The sequence below is a fragment of the Ambystoma mexicanum genome, chromosome 5q (genome assembly GCF_040938575.1).
Source record: "Ambystoma mexicanum isolate Mex_15411 chromosome 5q, UKY_AmexF1_1, whole genome shotgun sequence".
Taxonomy (NCBI): Eukaryota; Metazoa; Chordata; class Amphibia; order Caudata; family Ambystomatidae; genus Ambystoma; species Ambystoma mexicanum.
The window spans coordinates 110,214,653-110,236,843 of NC_090933.1; the positions used below are offsets into that span (position 1 = coordinate 110,214,653).

A 22,191-nucleotide genomic window follows, 5' to 3' on the forward strand; every position below is an offset into this window, starting at 1 on the left:
CCAGACGGCATCCCCTGCACAAATAACCAGCATGCACACACAACTCATCACATACCCTCCTGTAAGATTTGACCTTCTGATTTTCCACACACCCACTCAAATTTGTCTGCACCATCTTCACCACCGCTTGATAAACTCAATCGCTAGCACATGCTTCATCCCATTCCACTTGCGCCACACTTTCCGGAACCTGAAAAATACCCTTTACCTACCTGTCAATTCCTTCTTCCTTCTCACCGTCCACTGAGGATGCTAGCACAATCCTCGACAACGCATCCGCAATAACATTATCCTTCCCTTGAACATGCTCCAGCATGAATTGCAAGCCCTGCCAGCTACTCGCCCACTTCATAATTCTTCGAGAAAAACCTTCCAAGCCACCTTTATTAAAAATACTCACTATCCGTTTATGATCCATCCTGACTCCAAACTCTCTTCCCCACAGGTACATTCTAAACGTGTACATTCTAAACTTATTGACGGCCCAAACACAAGTAAAAACCTCACGCTCGACCTCAGAATACCTCTTCTCCGCTTCCTTGAGTGTCCTAGAGGCGAAAGCAATTGTATGCAACTCCTCCCCTTCCTGCTGCATAAGCACTGCCCCAGTCCTAAATCACTTGCATCCGTAAACACTACTGTTCTTAACCCCCAAACAAAAGTGTCCGTAAGGGGAGCCTGTACCATGCTCCTTTTCACATACTCTTTGGTGCACTCCTCATCCCAATAAAATACTACCCCTTTCTTCAACAGTCATGTTTTTTGCCCTGGTCGCAAAGCCCCTGACAAACGTACTGTTAAACTCCACCAATCCAAGAAAAGCAGCCACATCACTCTTACTCTTCAGTTCAGGAATGCTCCTAATCACCTCAACTGTAACATATTTCAGTATGATCCCCTGCGCTGTGATCTCATGAACCAAACACGTAACCTTATCTGATCTAAACGTACAATCCTCTGAGGCAATAGTCAGCCCAGCCTCCTTCAAAATGTCCAACACTCTCCTCAGTCGCACATCATGCATGCTCCAACATAGATGGCCACATATCAAAACATCATCCTGATAAAACATCACTGCAACCTCATCACCCAACAGTTTATGCATCACTGGCCGCCGACACAAGTCCAAACTCCATCTGCCTGCATCTGAACAGACCAATCGGTGTGATAAAAGCTGTCAAGTCCATTGAATCTTCACAGAGTTCAATCTGATGATATGCCGCTCTCAAATCTAGGATGGAAAAGACTTGGGCTGCAGACACTCTTGACAGCAAGTCATCAGTTCTCGGAAGCAGGAATTTCTCTGCCACCACATTCTCCTTCAAATTCCTGAGGTCAATACACAACTTCACGTCCCCCCTGAGTTTCCATACTAGCCCCATCAGTCTAACCCATTCAGAAGCTTCAAACTTCTCGATAATCATTCAGCTTCAATCTTGTTAAGTTGCGTCTCCACCTCCTCCCTAGAGGCCAGCGGTACCATCCTCACCTTCGCAGACACTGGGACTGCCCCATGCTTCAACTTTATTCAATGAACGAAACCCATAAGGCATCACACCCTTTTCTCAAATACCTCAGTAAACCAAGACGACACACCCAGTATCCTTGTGTTTTAACCATCAAGTTTGCCAACACCATCCCGTATTGCTAAGACTTGATCCGGATGGCGCGCATGCAACTTGATGCCAAGCTCAGCTTGCTCGTCCCATGGGTATCCAGTGAAATCGTAGTCAACAAAAATGCTGTCAGTAAAAAGGTTGTGGTCTAGAGAAACAGTTGCCAAGCAAAATAGTCAATTAATGCAGCTGAAAAGTACACAAACAGTTAGTGCTGCAGGGAAATTGTTAGGGTTAAGGAGGGTTTAGTGGGCTTGTGATTTCCTGGTTTAGGGTTAGCATAGGGGATAGGGTAAGGATAGGGGTTGGAGTTAAGATGCTGGGGTTTGGGCAGTCGTTAGAGTATATTAAGTGTCAGAGTGTTAGGGTAAGGGCTACAGTAAGGCTTGGGGTAATAGAGTAACGGTTTGGGTAGGTGTTAAAGAAAGGAATAGGGAGGATGGAGAGGGCTGGTGATATTGACTTAGTTTAGCGGTTACGAAACACCTAGTGGTTAAGGTAAAGAAAGCATTAGGATAAATGGTAGAGTTGCAGTTAGGGTAAGGCTAAAGTCAGTATTGGAGCAAGGGTTTGGGTTAGGGCAAGGGCTGTGTAATTTGTGGCAAGCTGGTGATGGGGTTGGAGATAGGCCCACTGTACATTTTCTATTTAATTTATATTTAGTAACTGAAGGGTTAGTGTTCTGTTAGAGTTCAGTTCAGGATATGGGATGCAATTAGAGTTCAGGGAAGATTTAGGAATGGAGTTAGGGTGATTGTTGAGGTTTCGTTAGAGGTTTGGGTCATATTTACAGTTACAGCCTTGTACTATTTTGTATTTAAAGACAGCTTTTTTGGCGACCTTATTACTGGCAACGTTTTCTCAAATTGGATTGTTTGTATTGAATTTCTATATTTTTTCAAACTACTTTTTGCTGACTACATTTTCACATTACTATATTTTCCTGGGGACACTTTCACATAGAACACTCCCATGAGAGTAGTTCACCACCCTTCCTTGCAACATATACAACTCCAACTGCTCTACTCCCTTTAAATTGCTATACAGCTTCAAATTGAACTCCAATGTCAATCGGGACATCTTCATTAGCCTTAATTTTTGGCTCCTATAGGGTGCAACAGTCGAATTTGTTCTTTGAAACCTGTACACTGGTAAGTGTATAGTCTGCTCCACTGTCAATTAGCATGGATAGCTGACCATCGTTCACTGACACCAGCGCATGCAGTTTCTTTCTCTTCAATTTCCCCGACACTGCCTGAACAGATGAAACAACCTCTCTTCCCAGTCCCTCCATATCATCGAAACACCTCCTCATACACCTCACATATCTGTCCAAAGGATCCTCTAAAGTGCCTACAGCAGCAGACAAGGGGCCTCATTACGACCCTGGCAAAAGGATGCGAACCCGTTAAACCCGTTCCGCCACATTACGAGGTCCCCTCGCGGGACACGGTAAGCCCGCCTGGTAAAACCAGGCGTGCTTACCGTGTCCCGCGAGGGGAAGAGGGAGCAAACAACGGGCCACTCGTAATCGGCCCGTTGTTTGCTCCCTCTCCCATTCCCATTCAGCCCTATGGGGGCAGAAATGGGAATGGGGACAGTCCGGGTCCGGGGCCTTGGAGGGAGGAATTACCGGGCCCTCCGAACTCGGAATGGCCCGGTAACTCCTCATTCTGGGAACCCGGACGCGATTTCAGCGGCAGCCATGCCGCCAATAGCGACATGGCTACCGCCGAGGTCGTAATGAGGCCCAAGGTGTCCTTTACGACAACATTTGCAACATACTGTGTGTATAGCAACACATTCCTTATCATTTGCAAAGTGGTTCCCACTCCCAGAACAATACCACTTCTTGCCCAGGGGGTACGTGGCTTCAGCAGATCTGGATGACATTCCCCATGCTTGCGCGTTTCCTCTAACACCACGAGGTATTACTCCACCCTCCTTGAAATTGACCTTGCACTGAGGTTCATTTTTCTTCCCACTTCCAGTCCATTCTCTGTGCACCAGCTGTTTAGAAGTCTTATTAACTGCACCTTCTTCCAGCAGGGTTTTTTGACCATTGCTTCTTTTCTCTGAATGCAACTTTTTAATACATATCTCGGTATGCTCAATGTTCTTTGCAATTTCCATGATCCTGCCGAGTGTGGGATCTCTCAATAGATTTACCCGTTTTTTGTTCCCTAGTAGCAAAGTGGTAGCAAGCTAAATCTTATTTTCCTGAACTTTGTAATGTTTATCCAGTTTTGCTATGCTCACTTCGAACTGTCGTGCATCACCTCAAACTACTGGCAGCCTTTTTTACACCTCTTGACCTGCAGCTCCTAGACAATTAAACAAGGGAGGCTTGTAAGGTTCTGGGTTCCCCACAGATGACTCTGACCTCAAGTGAATTTCCAGCAACTTCTTTAATTAAGTTACAGTACATTGTGATATTCATATAAGGTCAATTACATCTGGGTTCAGGGCAACATACACCTGCATCCTCCCAGGTAGGCTTACATCTCTCAACTGACCAACATAGAACCCTTGAATCATACATCAACATTCTCACAACCCAGATTCTGTGTCACTCACTTAGCATTCTGCTCCTTCTGCACAAGCAACAAAGAAACCTAATCACTGCACATCTCTCTTCCTAACACACAACAGACACACCAGCCAAACATCACATACACGAAAAACAATGCATCCACACACTCCAATTCTATGCGTACATCCCTACCGCTAGAACTAAGACTACATCCAGAACCTGAAAGCATCCCCAATAGAAATGGTACCATGACGCCAACTACAATGCCCCTCCCCTTTTCTACCAAGTAAGGGAAAGACACTACCATAGAAAATTGTACCACTTACAATCTATACCTCAGGAAAATCAATAATCTCTCCTCCTCTACCACGCAACAACACACAACCCATGCTAACTCACACCACATCACTAACCTAGCTCCAAACTAATTCACTGAATCAGGCACCAATGAACAGCGCTGGGTATTCCAAACACCTGAGCAAACAACAAAACAACACGTGCACAATTGCCTATGCCGCCACCCCCAATTCGTCGCCTGTATTCAAATGGTCCACCTGACAAACCTCAACTACTGAATGAGTAAGCATGAAAACACATCCCACACAACTAGAAACATCACAGTCTCCTAAACAACCACATCTACTCAAATCTCCGCAGCCACTAAAACTAACACTAAGATGTGTGCCTCACACTAAAAAAAAACAGGCTGGACGTTCCGAACGTCCGGGTGAAACAACACCCATTGAACACGACCAGTGTGATATTGCTACCCCTTATTCGTTACCTGTGTTCCTCAAAACAACCTAACTAACACCACTCCTGCGAATAATCATTTACACCATACACTCTAATTCATACAAGCACACAACTATTAAATCGCCAAAATGTTAAATACCTAGCACACCACAATGACTCACACATGCATATCCCCACGCTGCCCTCTCAAAACAGTGTTACCAAATATTAACATTTTAAACTGTGGGCAAAGCTGCTGTACTATCTTTTTCAGGAAATCATGAAGAACAGGATCTACCCTCCATCATGGAAGAGCGCATTAATCATCCCATTCTTCAAAGGGGGCGATAGGTTTAGCCCTGCCAGCTATCGACCGATCGCCCTCCTGGATATAGACAGCAAACTTTTTATACGACTACTATTGAAAGAACTCACAATCTGGGTTGATGCCAATCAGATTCTCTCCCAGTACCAAACGGGTTTCAGGAAAGGACTCTACCAGCTTAAATGGTTTCTTCCTGAATCTACTTAGTGAAAGTTCCAACGAGAAGGAGGGTACTCCGCTATTCAGGGCATGGGTGGACCTGTCCAAAGCATTCGATCTAGTGGACAGGTCACTTCTCTGGCAGAAGCTCTACAACTGGGGGATTCCATCTCCCCTATTGGCTATGCTTATAGAGCTACATAAGAACACCACCATCAGGGTGAGGTTGGACAACGTCGGCAACCTCTCAGAGGTAATACAGGTACTTAAGGGAGTCCGGCAAGGGTGCTTAGGTGCCCCTTTGTTCTTCAACTTATTCGTGTCAGACCTTGGGGATTTCCTTGCTTCAGCTTCAATGATATCGCCTAGGATAAATGGGAGAAGAACGCATTGGCTGGCTTATGCGGATGACATTGTCTTGTTGGATGGCTCTGCGATTGGGCTGCAGTGGCTCCTGCTCAAACTAAGTGAATATGCCAAGCTAAATGGTCTCATAATCAATCCTTCAAAATCCAAAATTCTCATATTCAAACGTCCTAGGAAAAACCTGCCCTCTAGGATCTGAACTCTAGATGGCAAGGAAATTCCCAGGGTTGATGAGCTCACTGACCTGGGCTATGAAATCTTCGCTTCTCCAACCTTGAGCAAGGTGATATCGGTTATACTTGGAAAAACCTCCAAAATCATGGCCCAGATGAAGAACTTAAAAGGGAAGTTCTGCAAATTCTCAATATCATCACTTGTAAAATTCTACATTGGCAAAGCAATTCCAGTTCTCCCCTACGGCCTGGAAGCAAAACCTCTTCTCTGGAATTATGAGTGGAACAAAATCGAGGGTCGCTTGTGGAAATCAGCACTACACCTCCCACTATGTACCCCCCTCACCAGCCTGAGATTTGAATTGGGTCGGATTTCCCTGGGCTGTCGTGCGGATTCGAAGCTCTTATCGCTTTATCGCGATATTATTACAGCCAGAGTGACCACTCTATACTTCGACGTAAATGAACACCGCAAAAAGGCAAAATCAAAGCAACTTCTCGGTCTGGAGGGAAAAGTGGAAGACATTCTGCTGAGGTTGAACTTAACAACTGAAATACTTATTCACAATCCCTCAAAGGTCAAAAAACAACTCGAAATGTGTGACTGGATTCGAACGATCGAAGGAGTCAGGATTCTTAATCCACCGAATCTCTTTCTGAAAGCGGAGAGAAAAGTCGGCACACTGCCCGTTATCTCCAAAAGTTCCCTGATCAAAACATTAGAAATAATTTCCTTAGGTTAAGATTAAACCTGGCGCATACTGGGGACATTTTGGTCCAAAGAAACCAGGGCAACAAAGCTCTGCAGGTCTTGCGATCCCCCGAACTTACAATCTCTTAGACACTTGTTGTTAGAGTGCGAGGGTACCTGGATTACAAGACTGCAGTTGCTTGGAAGATTTGTTTCTAGAGAGGAGAGTTTAACACAGGACTCCTTCTGGGACAGACTTATTCCTGGCCAAGAAGTCATGCTCACTACGGCAATCGTAAAGGTTCTGGAAAAATGTTCGATAATAGAAAACTACAGTTAAAATGTGGCACAGTGTGCATGACTTACAAGTTTGACCTGTCTTGCCTAGTCACCTTGGGTGGTCCATTTCGCTCTGTTTTTGTAGTGTTCCTGGCAAATAAGGGTTACCGTTTTTCTTTCTTTTAATTTTTGTAAAGGTTTTCTTTGTAAAACCAAAAACAAATAAATAATTTAAAAAAAAAATATTAACATCACTGCCAAATTATTTCTACACTTCAAAATTCTTAACATTTTTAAAAATTCTAAGTTATTTGGTTTTCCTACAATGGTACATATGCTCTATAAAAATAGGCATAAAAAAAATCCTTCCTCAAAAATTATGCATAAAAGGAAAAATATTAGTGCAGACAAACTCTTCCACAACCTATTTTGAAATTCTGACCAAACCCCTTCATTTCACTTTAAAGTCCATCTGTGGAAACAAATATTAGTCAAATGCATTAGTACAATGTTTCCTATTCTTAAAAAAAATGGCCAACCTGAAAAAGAAATTTGTTAGTACAGCAAACACATATTATCCATTAAACAACAATGCTATACTCATTTCCAATCTACCATGTAATTCACATAAAATTGCATTTCAACCTGTATTGTGTTAACAGAGGCTACGACATTCCCACTTCTTGCATTCACACTCTCTCTCTCAGCTACACACAGGGATGTCTAAATCAAAAACAAGCCTCACATGAAATCTATCACCAGTTAACTTTCTTTGTTATACCACAATATACAAAATCTCAAAGGCAAAGAAAACAAAACATTCTGTTTCTTGCTCCTGCCATCCATGTCTTTTAATAACACCACCTTCGGGGACACAGCCCCACTCAGGTGTCCACCCCTTTAACTCAAAGTACCTCTGAAATATCCATTACGGCAATTTGCATCTGTTGCTTCTTGAACTCCTTGAAATAAAAGGCAACAATGGGCGGTGACACGGCAGCAAACAAGCACCACAATGCCTCCATGAGCCGCACCCAAAAAGAAAACGCTCACAGCTACACAGTATCATCCAGCTCATGGATCCTGTGAAGCATTCAGGTACAGCTTTTTCTAACTGTCAGCAAAATCTCATTTGGACTGGCTCCAAGCCCCTCCAATGTTGTACCATGGGCTCCCAGCCCATCCAAGCACTGCAAGTGCTGACTTGGGCACTATGCCCCTCCAGCAATACCATGGGCTCCAAGCCCCCAAGTATATTCACGGGCTACAAGTCTCTTAGGTGCAGGTACGGGCTCCAAACTGTCTCAAACGCTGGAATGGCCCCCAGGACCCTCCTCTGCTCCAGGCGCTTTGCACATTAGCCACCAAGCTTCCATTTAAAATCTAGGCACAGCGTAGGTTCCCAACCTCTTCTGATGCTCCTGCCCTGGGCTCCAAGCTCCCAGCTGCACAGCATGGCTTCCTCATTATCCAGGCGTAACTAGACCCCAGGCCTCTTCAAATTGCTACTGCCTTGGGCACCAAGTCATCCATGCTGCAGCCTGGGTTACTACACCCCTTATACCAGTCTTTGGGCCCTCAGCCCTTTCTCAGTCTCTTGATTTCCTCTGTGCTTGACCTGTCTTACTAGTGACAGGCCAGCTGGTCCCTGGCTCTGGCGCAGCCCCTTACTTTTTGCGCCTGTGCCCCTTGCGCTGGGCCCTTCTGCGCCTACAGCATTAAGCGCTCGCCCTACCTGGGAGGGTCTTCTTCTTGGGTTGGGGGGAGGTGTATGTGCCATCTTCAATGCTGTCCCCCAGCACAGCCTGCATCCTTGTCGCCAATGTAAGGTTCTGGGTTCCCCACAGATGACTCTGACCTCAAGTGAAGTTCCAGCAACTTCTTTAATTAAGTTCCAGTACATTGTGATAATCATATAAGGTCAATTACATCTGGGTTCAGGGCAACATACACCTGCATCCTCCCAGGTAGGCTTACATCTCTCAACTGACCAACATAGAACCCTTGAATCATACATCAACATTCTCACAACCCGATTCTGTGTCACTCACTTAGCATTCTGCTCCTTCTGCACAAGCAACAAAGAAACCTAATCACTACAAGCCTCCTTCCTCTTATTAGAATAATTGGTTCTAAACACTGCAAGAACATATTTTAAAAATCTGTCTTTCCGATCTGTCCACCTTATATTGGACTTTCCAGGCGATGGCAAGAAAACGCAGGAACCGGCACGTTGGCCATGATCCCTGCCCTCTTAGGTGTGTCACAACATAAGTGTCATTCTATGATATCCTTGAAACCCAGGCACCAGTTACCAGCGACACCAGGACGAGGAGGAGCACAACGGATCAATCGTCCACAAGCAGAGAACGAATATGGCTGCATGTTTTTCAGCACTGTGAGGTCCCCTTTTCTAACCTGAAAGAGAACGTGGGCCTTCTCTCCATGCTCTGGAGCACGTCACGGAACTGCAGGCGGTGATCGGACCAAATGCTGCACTGGACACAGTGATCGTCCAACGGTTCACCACTCCACATGCTGACTTGCCTCCAGGCCACCAGGACTAGTAAACTCACATGGAGGGACTTCTCCACCAAGCACCACTGCCCCGAGCAGGCATCACACAGCCCCCACTACACAGTGTCGATCCGGGGACACCAAGCACCCAATGGATTCACCTTCGACTTCAGGGTCTGCCAACATACCTGCCGGAGGTCGCTGTCCCCAACCACTCCTTGCCTGCTGTTATCTAAGCAATGCTCTGCACATTGTATTACTTTTAGTGAGTTTTCTTTCATTGAGTTCCTCTGAGACAGTGACCTCCCTGTGGGCCTTCAGCCTGCAACTGACACCCAGCAGAACATGGAAACTCTTGCTCCCCATGCAATCCCCAAAAGGTTGCAGGTTCCATGGCTGCTCACAGGCCCATAAGAGAGCCAGCCACCTTTTGGAGACTTTAATATCTTGGCAATATCGGCAATTATGCCTTCACCATTGAATGCCTTGACACATCCTACAGTGCCAACTTTCCCCCCACCACCTGTGATCGTACTAATTCTAAAGCACCGTTAGGCAGAATCCTGTGCTATTCCCTTAGGGAGCACTACAGAAGATTGGGACTACAGGTGAGAGCAATGCATCCCCTTTTGTATAAGTCTGTAACACAAATATTTAGTAAGTAGCTGTGGCTGAGCAGTCAGACTTATCTCAAGAGGGAGATAAGCAGTATTCAGGGTTTACACATTAGGCCTGCAGTACTATGGGACAAGGAAACACTGACCAAAGCTTTGTATTAAAAAGTAGATATATTTATTTTATACACTTCTAGTAAAACACATTTATCACAGTCATCAAGCAAGTTAAAATTAAGTCAAGGAAAAATGTACACACTCCCTAGTTAAATTGTAGACCAAGTGAACCAGGGTGAAAACTGAGCAAAACGGCACAGTGGAAACCACACACAAGGGATGCTCTAGCAATTTCTCACAAGGGAGGGAAAGCACAAGTTATATAGAAATAGCTTCATACACACCCTAGCAACACTTCCCATAAGTTTGTGAACCAGTTTAAGCAAGGCAGTGCATCAGTATAGAATATACTTAAATGAAAACTGAGCAAAATGGCATTTCACAAGGTTTAGAAAGGGGAAGAAAAATGTAGTTATCAGAAGCAGAAGCACCAACACAGTTCGAGTTGAGAATCAATCTAAAGAAGGCAGATCTAAAATGTAGCCAGAGTCAGTAGGCCTGTGCCAGAGTCAGTGGTACAGGGCAAGGGCCCAGGAGCAAAATGTTCTTGTAGCTGCAGTCAAGTCTTTGGTTAACGATTTTGAAAAGGTGGATGCAGAAAGCGAAAGACAATGTTAAGAGAGAGGGGCGGCCGACCCAACAGGTAGGTAAAGGATTTAAAACACCTTTAGTGCTACCGCGAAGAAAGGGGCGGCCTGGCGGAACAATGTACCTTTAAAATGAAAGAGTGGCTCCTGCGGTGGCGGTTGTTCCTCGTAGTTCCTGCAGTTATACAATGATTTGTCCAACATCAGGAAACTTGCAAAACACTGTATGAAGACCGGCATCCAAGCCAACAAACATGGACTGAGGGATCTCAAACAGGCCAGTTGTAGAGCTAAAACATCATTTTTCTCCCAAGCTATTGATAATACAACCAACTACAAAACATCCTCTCCAAAACCTGCATCCTTAAACATAAGGTCGCTAGAACACCTCATCAAAACCTTCTCCAAATTGACTCACTCCATTTGTACCGCGCACCATCAGCACCGGCGTGGTCCCCAGGTGCTCTGGCGGATGTGAAAAGGAAAGAGGGTGGGAAGGTTAGTAAGATCGAGTGGGAGAAAGGCAAGAGTGGTGATGTGCTGTTGGTAGCCTTAGTTCGGTTTGTACCGTTAGCTGAGCTTAGGTGTGCTTTTCGGTTGGGTGCGGTTGTGTGAGGATATGAGTAGTATGTTTTGTTGTTGCAGTGTGGTGAAGTGTGTGCGGTTTGTTGTGCATTAGAGGTATGGTTGTGTTTAGTTAGAGTTTAAGATGTGTATGCAGAGGGGTGAGATTGTTTAGTGGGTTGGTTAGTGGCATCGCTGTTTAGAAGTGACGCATGCTAATCTTCACAAATCTGTCTAGATGCAATGCAAGCTAATCTTCACAATTCTGTCTAGATGTGACGCAAAGCTAATCTTCACAATTCTGTCTGGATGTGACAGAATATTAGTCTACACAATTCTGTTTAGATGTGACGCAAGCTAGTATTACAATTCTCTCTAGATGTGACACAGGCTAGTATTACAGTTCTGTCTAGATGTGACAAGCTAATCTTCACAATTCTGTCTAGATATGACGCAAGCTGAGATTCACAATTTGGTCTAGATGTGACGCAAGCTAGTATTACAGTTCTGTCTAGATATGAAGTAATGCTAATCTTCACAATGCTATCTAGATACAACGCAAGCTAATCTTAACAATCCTGTCTAGATGTGACGCAAGCTGACATTCACAATTCTGTATAGGTGTGACGGAAGCTGGAGGATGCGGCCGGGGGGATCCCGCCCCCAATTATGATGGATTCCAGACTATGTGCAGAAGGGCAGGGGCTATGGCACTATCTACATGACTGGGGGATGCACACTGTAAATGGTCGTCTTGGTGCTGATATCCCAGGCAAGTTGACTTTTTCTTCTGTACTGGGTAGCTCCACTATTGACTATTTTTGTGTCTCAGTCAAATTCTGGGGTGAACTGACGGGGTGCAAAGTGGTGGACACTATTTGTAGTGGCCACTTTCCTATTAGGCTTGATATTCAATTGGCACACAAGGATGTTCCCCCTGGGAAAGCTTATTTGCCAGGGGTGTCCTTGAACGCCCCCGCACGTAGCTCAGATGGAACTAAGAAAGGAGGTATTATTGAGAAAGGCCCTCCAATCCAGTCATCATGAATTGGAGATCTTGCTATCTGGGACTGGGGAACAGAAGCTTATCTCGAGAGAGTTTGGGTCGCTGCTGTCCAATCTGTCCACAGTGTTCGCCCGTGCAGTGGGTAAAAGAATGGGGCCATGAAAAGTTGATGGTTCGACTCTGAATGTACTAGAGCCAAGTCTCATCTACTTTCAGTACTGAGAAGTTCACTGGCCACTAAAAATTCTACTATCTGCGCAAGGTGCCTTCATAAGAAGGTCCTGGCCAGGAGGAAAAGGGTAATAGAAGATGAGGCATGGGATATATTGGTCAGGGCTTCTAAGGACAACAAAGCAAAACTCATCTGGGAAATTGCGAATTATGGCCCGTATTGTAAATTGAATCCAAAGGTCCTGGTCCCTAATGTGTCGGGTAAGGCTTTGTTGGATCATTTTCCATTCCTATATAGCGTATCCCAGGGGAAAGTGTATTGTAGCCCTGCTATCCAGGGAAAAATGGGGAACCTGGTGGAAGGGGGCAATGGTGGAAGGGGGCAATGATGCAAGGATTGCATTTACTGTGAACTAAATAAATCAAAGCCATTGTATGTCAGCATTTAAACCGGGCACTTGGACCTGACGATGTTCCGGCCAATCTTTTTGTCATGGCTCTGGATTTGTGGGCCCCGGTACTGACCCAGGGTTTTAATGCCATCTGTGCTGGGGGTGCGGTATCTTCATCATGGTCTCGTGCCATTATCCAGCCAATATACAAAAAGGGTCTACAGGAAGCTCCTGTCTCATACAGGCCTACTGAACTCTCGGTCGTGCTATTCTAGCAAGGCTGGAGGAGTGGGTTGTGGGCAGTGGGGTTCTCTCATTGTTGCAGTTGGGATTCCGGCCTGGTCTGGGTACGGCTGAGCATCCCTGAATCTTTATATGGTGATTGCCTCCTCTATGTAGATAGAATCAGCAATCTATTTGGCATTCATGCATATGAGCACAACTTTCGCCAAGGTCAATCGTGCCAGTTTATGGGACGTGCTCCGATCCATGAATTGTCCCCCAGTTTTGGTGAGTCTCCAGGCCAGACTGCATGATTCGACACAGGCCTGTGTTAGGAGCAGTGAAAATGGGAGATGCACCACTTCCTTTGCAGTGGAGTTCGGAGTGTGCCTGCCCCCCTTCTCTTCTGTTTGTATATCAATGGATTGTATGATTACTTATTGAGATCCTCGCCTGATGTTCCCAGGATGGGTGGCCGGTCCCTGCCGGTCTTGGTGTATGCGGACGACACTGTTCTGATGGCGTGTACCCCAAGAGCCTTAGAGAGGCTCATTTCTGACTATGTTTCCTTAATAGACAGCTTGAATTTGGTGGTAAATGGTGAAAAGTCAGCTGTGATGGCCTGTTGTAGAAGGGGAAGGCGTATTGTGAAACTTAGGGCAATGTATTGTAAGAGTGCTGTGATCCCCAGAATTGATAATTTCGACTATTTGGGGGTCAGGTTCTCTTCTAACCTTGGCCCTATTCCCCATGTGAGTAAACAGGCTGCCTGATTTAATCAAGCAATGGGAGGGTTCATCAGGTCTATGGGTATGTTTAGAGACAAACCAATTGACCTGTTGAAATTATATAACAGCAAAGCAGCCTCCCTAGATTTGGGATGGAGTTGTGGGAATACATCAATGTTAACCCCATTCAAGTAGTGGAGAATCATTTCTTCAAGATAATTCTGGGTCTGCCGTCCTCAGCCCCGAATGTTGGTGTACACCTAGAATTGGGCTGTAGACTGATTTCCAATGTGATCTCTTTGCAGGCCACTCTTCATTGGCTTAAGTTGTGGGGTAATGAGAAAGCAGCCCTTACTCATAAATTGATCAGTTTTATGATTGTTAAAGACATCTGTGGATAGATTCCGTGGGAAACACGGAATCTATCCACAGATGTCTTTAACAATCATAAAACCTTAGGAAACAAATGATGGACCTTAATAGCACACATCTGTCCCCCCTTCTAATGTCCTATCCCGAGATGAAGTAAGATTGCTGACCAGCAGTTTCTATGATCATGTCGGGACAAAGAGAAAGTATTGAGATGCTGAAACCAAAGAACAGAAGGCTAATGACTATCATGTCTCCTGGACCACAGAATTGTTTATTATGGGTGGAGTCCCCAGCGGAGCGTGTCCTCATAACAAGGTCACGGTTTGACTGTGTCCTGCTACAGGCGGTGGTGGCGGCATGGGATGGGGCCAATCAGTCCTGCCCTCTGTGTGCTGCTTCATATGAAGACCTTGCCCACATGTTATTTCTTTGCCCTGTGTATTCGAGAGCGAGAGGCTCTGTTACAACCTTTGCTTCATGAACTGGGTTTTGCCCAGTATCGACCTGCCTTGATTTAATTTCTACAGGCTGAATCTCCATGAGTGGGATGGTCTCTCCTAATTTATTTAAAATCGGTACTTTGTATCAGAGAGCGTTTGATCATGAGTATGGTATGACATGCTGACTTGTATAGTTTCTAAACATGTTATCTTGTTATCTGTATTGATATGTATTTTTCTATGCTGTTTTTATGGAATGTTTTGTACATCTCCAAAATAAACATGATATGATGATGTAAGCAAACATTTACGAGATCGGTGCAGTCATGCCAGTGGGTGTTTTACAGTAGCTAGACAGCAATTCGAAACAAACCTGTGCAGGATGGGGGAGGGCTATGGAATAATAGGAAATGGGGCAATACAGAGAGACAGAGGAGTATGTACAGGAGGAGTGCTCAATTTACACACACACACACACTGGAATATACAAGGGGGTAGACAATGTATACACTTCATGGAACAAGGTAGTGAGAGGTGATGAGGTTTCCGGAGGGGGAATGGAGGAACTCCAGGGACTGTAGACAGAGTTTGACAGTAGACTTAATGCAGAAGGAATTTCAAGAGGGACCAGTGGGTGGGATAAGAGTGCAGGAGGCTATACAGAGTGCAAGTTGAAAAGGTGAGAATTCTGTTGACAGGGGCAAAGACGTAGCGAAGAAGGCCCAGGTTGAGGCTGCAACAGTACCTGAGGCTGATGGCCATTCTGGGCAGGGAGGTAGATAAAAGTCTTGCAGGATTTAATCAGGAGACAGTCTAATGCCATCAAGCAATAGACCCCAAAAACATTTGATGATCCTCGAAGAGAGGTCCGAGGATTAAGGAGAAAGTAGAGAAGAAAAAGCTATGTATTATTGGCATAGAGGTGGTACTAGAATTTGAGCAAGAGGAGGCTTGCCAAGGATGGCGGTGTATAAAATAAAGAGTAGTAGGCCATGGACAGGGCTTTGGAAAGCCCTAGTTGGAGAAGCGTAGACATAGGGTTATTGATTAATAAGAGAGGCAGGAGGCCAGGTAATGGGCATTAGTGAAAAGGAGTGTCTACAATGAACAAGGTGTGTTGAAGCGCAGTTTCTAATCTCATTACGTGGTTCACCAGGAGCCAGCAACACATTGCAGTAAGGGCAGGGCAAAGGTAAGATTATGGATTCTGCTTTCCTCTGCTCTAGATGAGCCATTCACTCAGATTAATAATTACAAAGCATATAAAAAGAGAAACTAATTCAAATGTGGTTATACTATTATTTTTAAAAATATGCTTAGATGCACTGTATAAAACATTGAACCAGACCATATTTCAGGTAAACTGGTCACAGATACCAGAGCATATGTTTATCATAACAAAGGATTTTATTGGTATAGTAATGTAGCAAGTAGATTTCTTGCCATTAAAAAGACCAATGTAGTCTGTTAAATTCCTATGGCAACACCTAGAGTAAGCTAAATACATTTCAACAGATGTGCTGAGGTTTTAAAAAAATGTAATCAGTTTAAAAAAGGTTGACAGCGGAATTATCAACTATCATATGACATGCAAGGTAATCCTACACACTGTTTTCCAGGTGTGAAATAATTGATCGCAATTCACCTTGGTTAATTAGGGGACATTTCTTGGTTTACCCCTTCGTTAAGGGACACCAGTCAAGTAGTATGTTTGAGGAGACATCAGAAAAGGGTCTTAAATTATCATATAATGATCCTCGCGTATTTAGGGATGGTAACTGGGTTACACAGCTAATGGGAGGCCTTTAATCGCAGTAGCTCCTTTTTTAACATACATTAGCCGTGCCAAAAGGCTGGCAAAGTGGCAGAAAGTGGGCTATACGAAACCACTTTATGTTACATTATATGCGAACATGTAAACCCAGGCACAGAACAAAATGTTTTCAATAAAACATTTTTATTATTCCAGACTGCCAACAAAAACACTGCTGGGCTCCCTCTGACAGCATCTTCAAAATACTTTAGCCCCAGCTCGTTATGAAATGTGAATATGTGAGTAGAGAGTGGGAGTCCCAAAAATCTTCTTCAAAAGGAGTTTTCTGCTTTCTGCACAGGGACACGGTCCTCGAAACACCAAATCCAGACCCCGAGAGGGTGCCAAGGGTCAGTAGGAAATGCATTGAAATGTTTGGCAAATCAAATGCCTCCGTATTTATGAAGCATTTGAATAGTTTGCCTCGTCACATGAACAGTCTCCCCTGGGTCAATTGAATAACACATTAAATGGAATTTCAACATATTTTTCCCATGGCACCATGATGTCAAAACTAGTTCTTCAAACGTTAGCTTAGAATGTTGTATAAAAGCGAAGTGATTGGTTAGTTATCCCGTTTTGAGGGTTAAGTATTGAAATCAGTTTTCGATTTCTAGGGGCATCTGGTAACCTAATATATAGTTCTAGTATATCATGGTCCAGTATATCAAGAAACTGCTAGCCTTCTATGCGGAGAGGATCCGGCAATAACAAAAGAGGGCTATCATATATTTTAAATATTATCGACACAAACTATAGCTTTGCGACTAATTAAACTCATACTTAAGGTTGAGGCCCACACTTTCATGATGTACTTCCTTTCTGGTGGCCCCTCTTATGCAGCAGTCAAGGTAGGGGTAAACCTGCATGTCCTGACTCCTGTAGCAGGTGGCTGTTACAGGAGCAAGGTACTTGGGCAAGCACTCTTGGGGCAGACCGGAAGGACCTGGAGTTGGTACTGGACTCTACAAACCACAGGTAATGCCTAGGGGTTAGAGTATGTGCAAGTAAGCATCCTGTAGATACACTGTGGCTAGGAAATCTCCTGTTTCGATCCAGGGAATAACTCTTGTAATGCGTACAAAAATGTGGAAACCCCTTTACTGAGAACAAACATAGCTCAAATAACAACCTTTTCTGCGGGATGTGTCCCACTCAGTAAGGCCTACAACCACACTTTAGCTCACCGTTCACAGGCGAGAGTATATATTTGCATATCAATCTGGTCTCACGCACAAGGGCAGTCCCAGCACTGAAATACTAGAAGACATTTCTCCTCTGCACAAGTACAGTGAACTAAAACATGGTTACAGGCCTTCCTAAGTATGAAATATCCTGTAGAACAGGTAATCAGAATCAAGTGGATTCTCAGTAGAGGGGCTCCCACATTTTTGTACATTTTGTAAAACTCGGGTTAAACCCCAAGTTACTGAGGGAAATCGAGACATAAACCCTTGCTCATCATGCTTAGAGGCTCAGCATCACCTCACTGAAAATGCCCAACAAAGTTGAAATACGAGTCTGTGGATGATGATGTGTTCTTGTTCGGGAGAATTGCCTAGCATTTCAGCGCTGGATTGCTCTTGTTGCTGGGACATTACTGATGCAAATGAAGATTTCTCCTCTTCGAAATGTAAAGTGAGCTAAAACACGGGTTTACACCCTGCTGAGGGGGGAAACATCCCATACAGCAGGTTATTTGAACCACGTTTATTCCCAGTAGAGGGGCGCACACACTTTTGTGCGATTTGTAAAACGTTTGTAAGGTAGTCATCTTGCAGACACATTTGTTTAGTTATAGCAAATCTAAAATGGGCCTCCCCTGTTTTTGTTGCACACCATAAAGTCATGGGGATAAGACCTGCAACCCCCTTAATGCAACAGCAATCTCTTCACACTGCCTTTTTTGACAATGGCAAGAACCTTCAGCTTCAGAAGAGTTGTATGGCGTAGGACAGTTTGGCGTGATGGGGAATGTAAGAGGCGGGCTCACCTTATAAATTCCAAAGTGGGTCTGTGTGTAATTAGGTCTAGCAGCCACTGGTCAGTTAACAGACACAAGGTCTTTGTGTTAAGACTGGAGGACACGATAGGCAGTGGGAGGAATCCAGGACATCAAAACGTGCTTCTTGCTTTGGAAACAGGACAGTGTAGATTTAAATTGGGTCTTGTTAGAATGTGTACCCAAAAATCCTCTGTAGCGTCAACTACCAGATCCTCGAAAGGAATAAGGTCAGCATTCACCTTCCGTCAGAGAGCTGATGCACTACATGTACCTGCAACCATTTTAATATCTTTGAGGTCTTCATCAATCGTTTTGCCAAACTCTCGGCCATCAAAGGGCATATTTAAGATCTGGGTCTGTACTTCTGGTCTGAAATTCGTGGCCCCCTTCTAGGCCTGGCGCATGAGCACTGCTACATTAGCTAATTGCCAGAAGCCGCAGCATCCACGGCTTTCAAACCCACAAAGGATTACATTACATGAACTTCCCCATGTCAGCTTAAGTATCTCACCTGCGGCGCTGGGGCATCGGTCGCGCCATTCTGCGATACTGAGAAAAACGAACCAATGAGACCTACATCCAAGGAACACTCCACACAATCATTGATGCTTTCCTCTAGCCTACGATATCGGCATGTTTGCGTGGTGCACGCAGACGTCGGGACCTGCCCGGAAAAGGAGAATACAAAAAGCAGTGAGACGCCGCAGTCTGCATTCTCACAATGGTAACATAAACTGATGCTTTTCCCTCTGCTGTCATATAAAGGGAAGCACAATGAGCTAGTACTGAAGGGGCATAATTGTTTAACTCAAATTTAGGTATTTGACCTTGTTGAAAAGTACCCTGACCCTTGAAAACAACTGGAAAGTGGGAACCCCTTCATGGAAATCATAGACAACCGTGCAAGTTATGAAGCCATATGGGGCAAGAATACTCTCAGGATTACCAGGTACCTATTCTCAAAAGGGTATTCATTGAGGTACTTAATGGGGAGGATGTTCAAGTAACAAATCATCACCTCTCGTCTTCAGCTCCGAAGCCAGTGTGCGGTATAAACATACCAAGGGACATGGTCAAGTAACGCTTACGTCTTGGGGGAACATCCCTTATGTATTCTCTAGAACTGCAGGCAGAGACAGTTCCTCAAGGGTTTGAGTGTCCTTTCTCATGGTTCCCGACAAGGTCTCGTCACCTAGCCTAGTTGAGTCACCAGACAAGGAATTATTTGGATAGCTTGGAATATCAACGTTGGGGTATCTGGGAAAATGAATTGTTGAACACTCATGCTGAAAGGTTGTCATAGGGAAAACTCATCATCAAAATATTGTTAAAATGGCTGCTAATATAAATCCTAGAAGTCTGTATTAACATTAGGGATTGGAGAAATTGTTTCTCTTTTTCATAAATCTAATTGAACATTGCGATACGTGTTACGGTATTCATTTGTTATGCCAATGATTTACTGAAATGGATAGCCTAAACTCTGCAGTGTATTTTATCTTGTGCTAAGAGTAATGAATTAACTTAAACATTTGTATAGACTTGTGTTGTGTTTTAATTTTGTGTTTTTCATGTGCAAAAATGTGTTCTTGACTGAATGTAAACTAAATGCATAAATAAATAATAAACCTGTGTTGAAGGAATTAAAACAAATTTGATTTTACATGTGGAATATGGTCTGTGCTTAATACGGTGCGATTGGTTTTGTAGTATGACTTTAACCAATAAATACAAATCTAAAATGAAGTAGAAATGGCAACGCTAGCACAAACCGATGACTTAATTCGCCTCACAAATTCTCCAACTAATGCACAGATCCACTATTACATGTCTACACAACCATGAAAGAAATACGAGGTACCTTTAATGTTGTGGTACATATGTACACGTGTGGTAATTTCTTTTAAATGGTCTCAAGGAAAAAACATGTTTTTTGTTTCCTTCAAACATCAGTTCTATTTATGTAGCACGTTAGCGCTGAAGTGGGCTGGGGGCAGAATAAAAGGGCAAGTCTTACACATTTAAAAGCAATCCAGTTTCTACAATGATATTACTGGAGCATTTCTGGGCATCTGCTTTGTTTAACACATACCTGCAAATACCTTAAAGTGGTGTGCAAATGCACAGTGAAGTGCTGGAAACCTTCAGGCGGCTCCTGTCCCATCAGTCATCCCATTCTCCACTACTCACACCATCGTCAACATTAATCAGAGGTCTAGGAAAAAGAAATAAAGATGCATCAAGAATGAGTTACCAATACGTCATGTTATGTTGATTTATACTGTGCACCGATGCCATCTGATAAAATACACAATCAATGCCTGCAGTGTCTTACAAATATCCAACAAAAATTTCAAACCTATCCCTTGTCTCCCAATTTTCTTTTCTTAGCGTCCCAACACACAGATTCAAAAGGGTGTCAAAAAGATGCTTAAAATGTTGAAGACTAGCACAGATTTTACGGTTCCATGTCTTAAAATAGCGGCAAAAATGGCTGTGTATACTAAATATCGCAGCAAAAATGCTGTGGTTTTGCCGCCACAATCATGTAAAGGATGCGGGGCTCACCCCTGCAACCCCTAGACCCATTATACCATTTAAAGGGTGCGGGGGACACCCCCGCTCCACTTAAATGGTATAATGGGGTACACTTTTACCGATTTGTGTTACCTGCGCAATTTTTGCCATGATTTTATTACCTGATACCGATATTACTTGTACTTACTGTAGGGCAAAAACAGTCAGAACATTGACAGGGTAATTCATAGAATTTCGCTGAAAAGTGTCGCAAGCGGCTGGCGCAGAGTGTCCGCGTGCGATTGACTGCGCCAGGCACATGCGCTAAAACCGATTTCCGCGCACAGCGTATTCATGGATTTCATGCTCCCAAACCAGCCGTGGCGCAGAGTATCGCAGCGACCCTGCAGCAGCGCCAGTAACGCCCCCAAGAACGCCCTCGCGCAAGGAAAAGCCATCAAAATCGCTAAATCATCGCAAAGGGCTGCGCTAACCCTGGACCAGTTTACAGGGCTGCCAAACAAGGAACGCAAAGCGGGTAACGTGCATATCAGGGGTACGCGTGAAGTCATACACGCGATTAGCCAGGGTACGTGTATTACAGGGGTACGCGGGAAGTTTAACACGCGATTGGCCAGGGTACGTGTATTACAGGGGTACGCGGGAAGTTTAACACGCGATTAGCCAGGGTAAGTGTATTACAGGGGTACGCGTGAAGTTTAACACGCGATTAGCCAGGGTACGTGTATTACAGGGGTACGCGGGAAGTTTAACACGCGATTGGCCAGGGTACGTGTATTACAGGGGTACGCGTGAAGTTATGCACGCGATTAGCCAGGGTACGTGTATTACAGGGGTACGCGGGAAGTTTAACACGCGATTGGCCAGGGTACGTGTATTACAGGGGTACGCGGGAAGTTTAACACGCGATTAGGCAGGGTACGTGTATTACAGGGGTACGCGGGAAGTTTAACACGCGATTGGCCAGGGTACGTGTATAACAGGGGTATGCGGGAAGTTTAACACGCGATTAGCCAGGGTACGTGTATTACAGGGGTACGCGGGAAGTTTAACACGCGATTGGCCAGGGTACGTGTATTACAGGGGTATTCGGGAAGTTTAACACGCGATTGGCCAGGGTACGTGTATTACAGGGGTACGCGGGAAGTTTAACACGCGATTAGCCAGGGTAAGTGTATTACAGGGGTACGCGGGAAGTTTAAAACGCGATTAGCCAGGGTACGTGTAT

The 22,191-nt window shown here is 44.5% G+C and overlaps 1 protein-coding gene across 7 annotated transcripts in view; it reads right to left on the bottom strand.

Annotated features, from left to right (window-relative positions):
- MSANTD3 (Myb/SANT DNA binding domain containing 3) overlaps positions 1-22,191 on the bottom strand; it is a 345,465-nt gene that overhangs the window by 150,818 nt on the left and 172,456 nt on the right. For 2 of the 7 annotated variants that reach the window (XM_069620618.1, XM_069620623.1), the window contains exon 2: positions 20,528-20,640. In XM_069620618.1, the coding sequence (XP_069476719.1) occupies positions 20,528-20,589 (62 nt within the window). In that variant the 5' untranslated portion in view covers positions 20,590-20,640. Of the gene's footprint in view, positions 1-18,936; positions 19,090-20,517; positions 20,641-22,191 lie in introns of those variants that run through there. The other 5 variants (XM_069620624.1, XM_069620619.1, XM_069620620.1 and 2 more) reach the window with 4 other exon arrangements.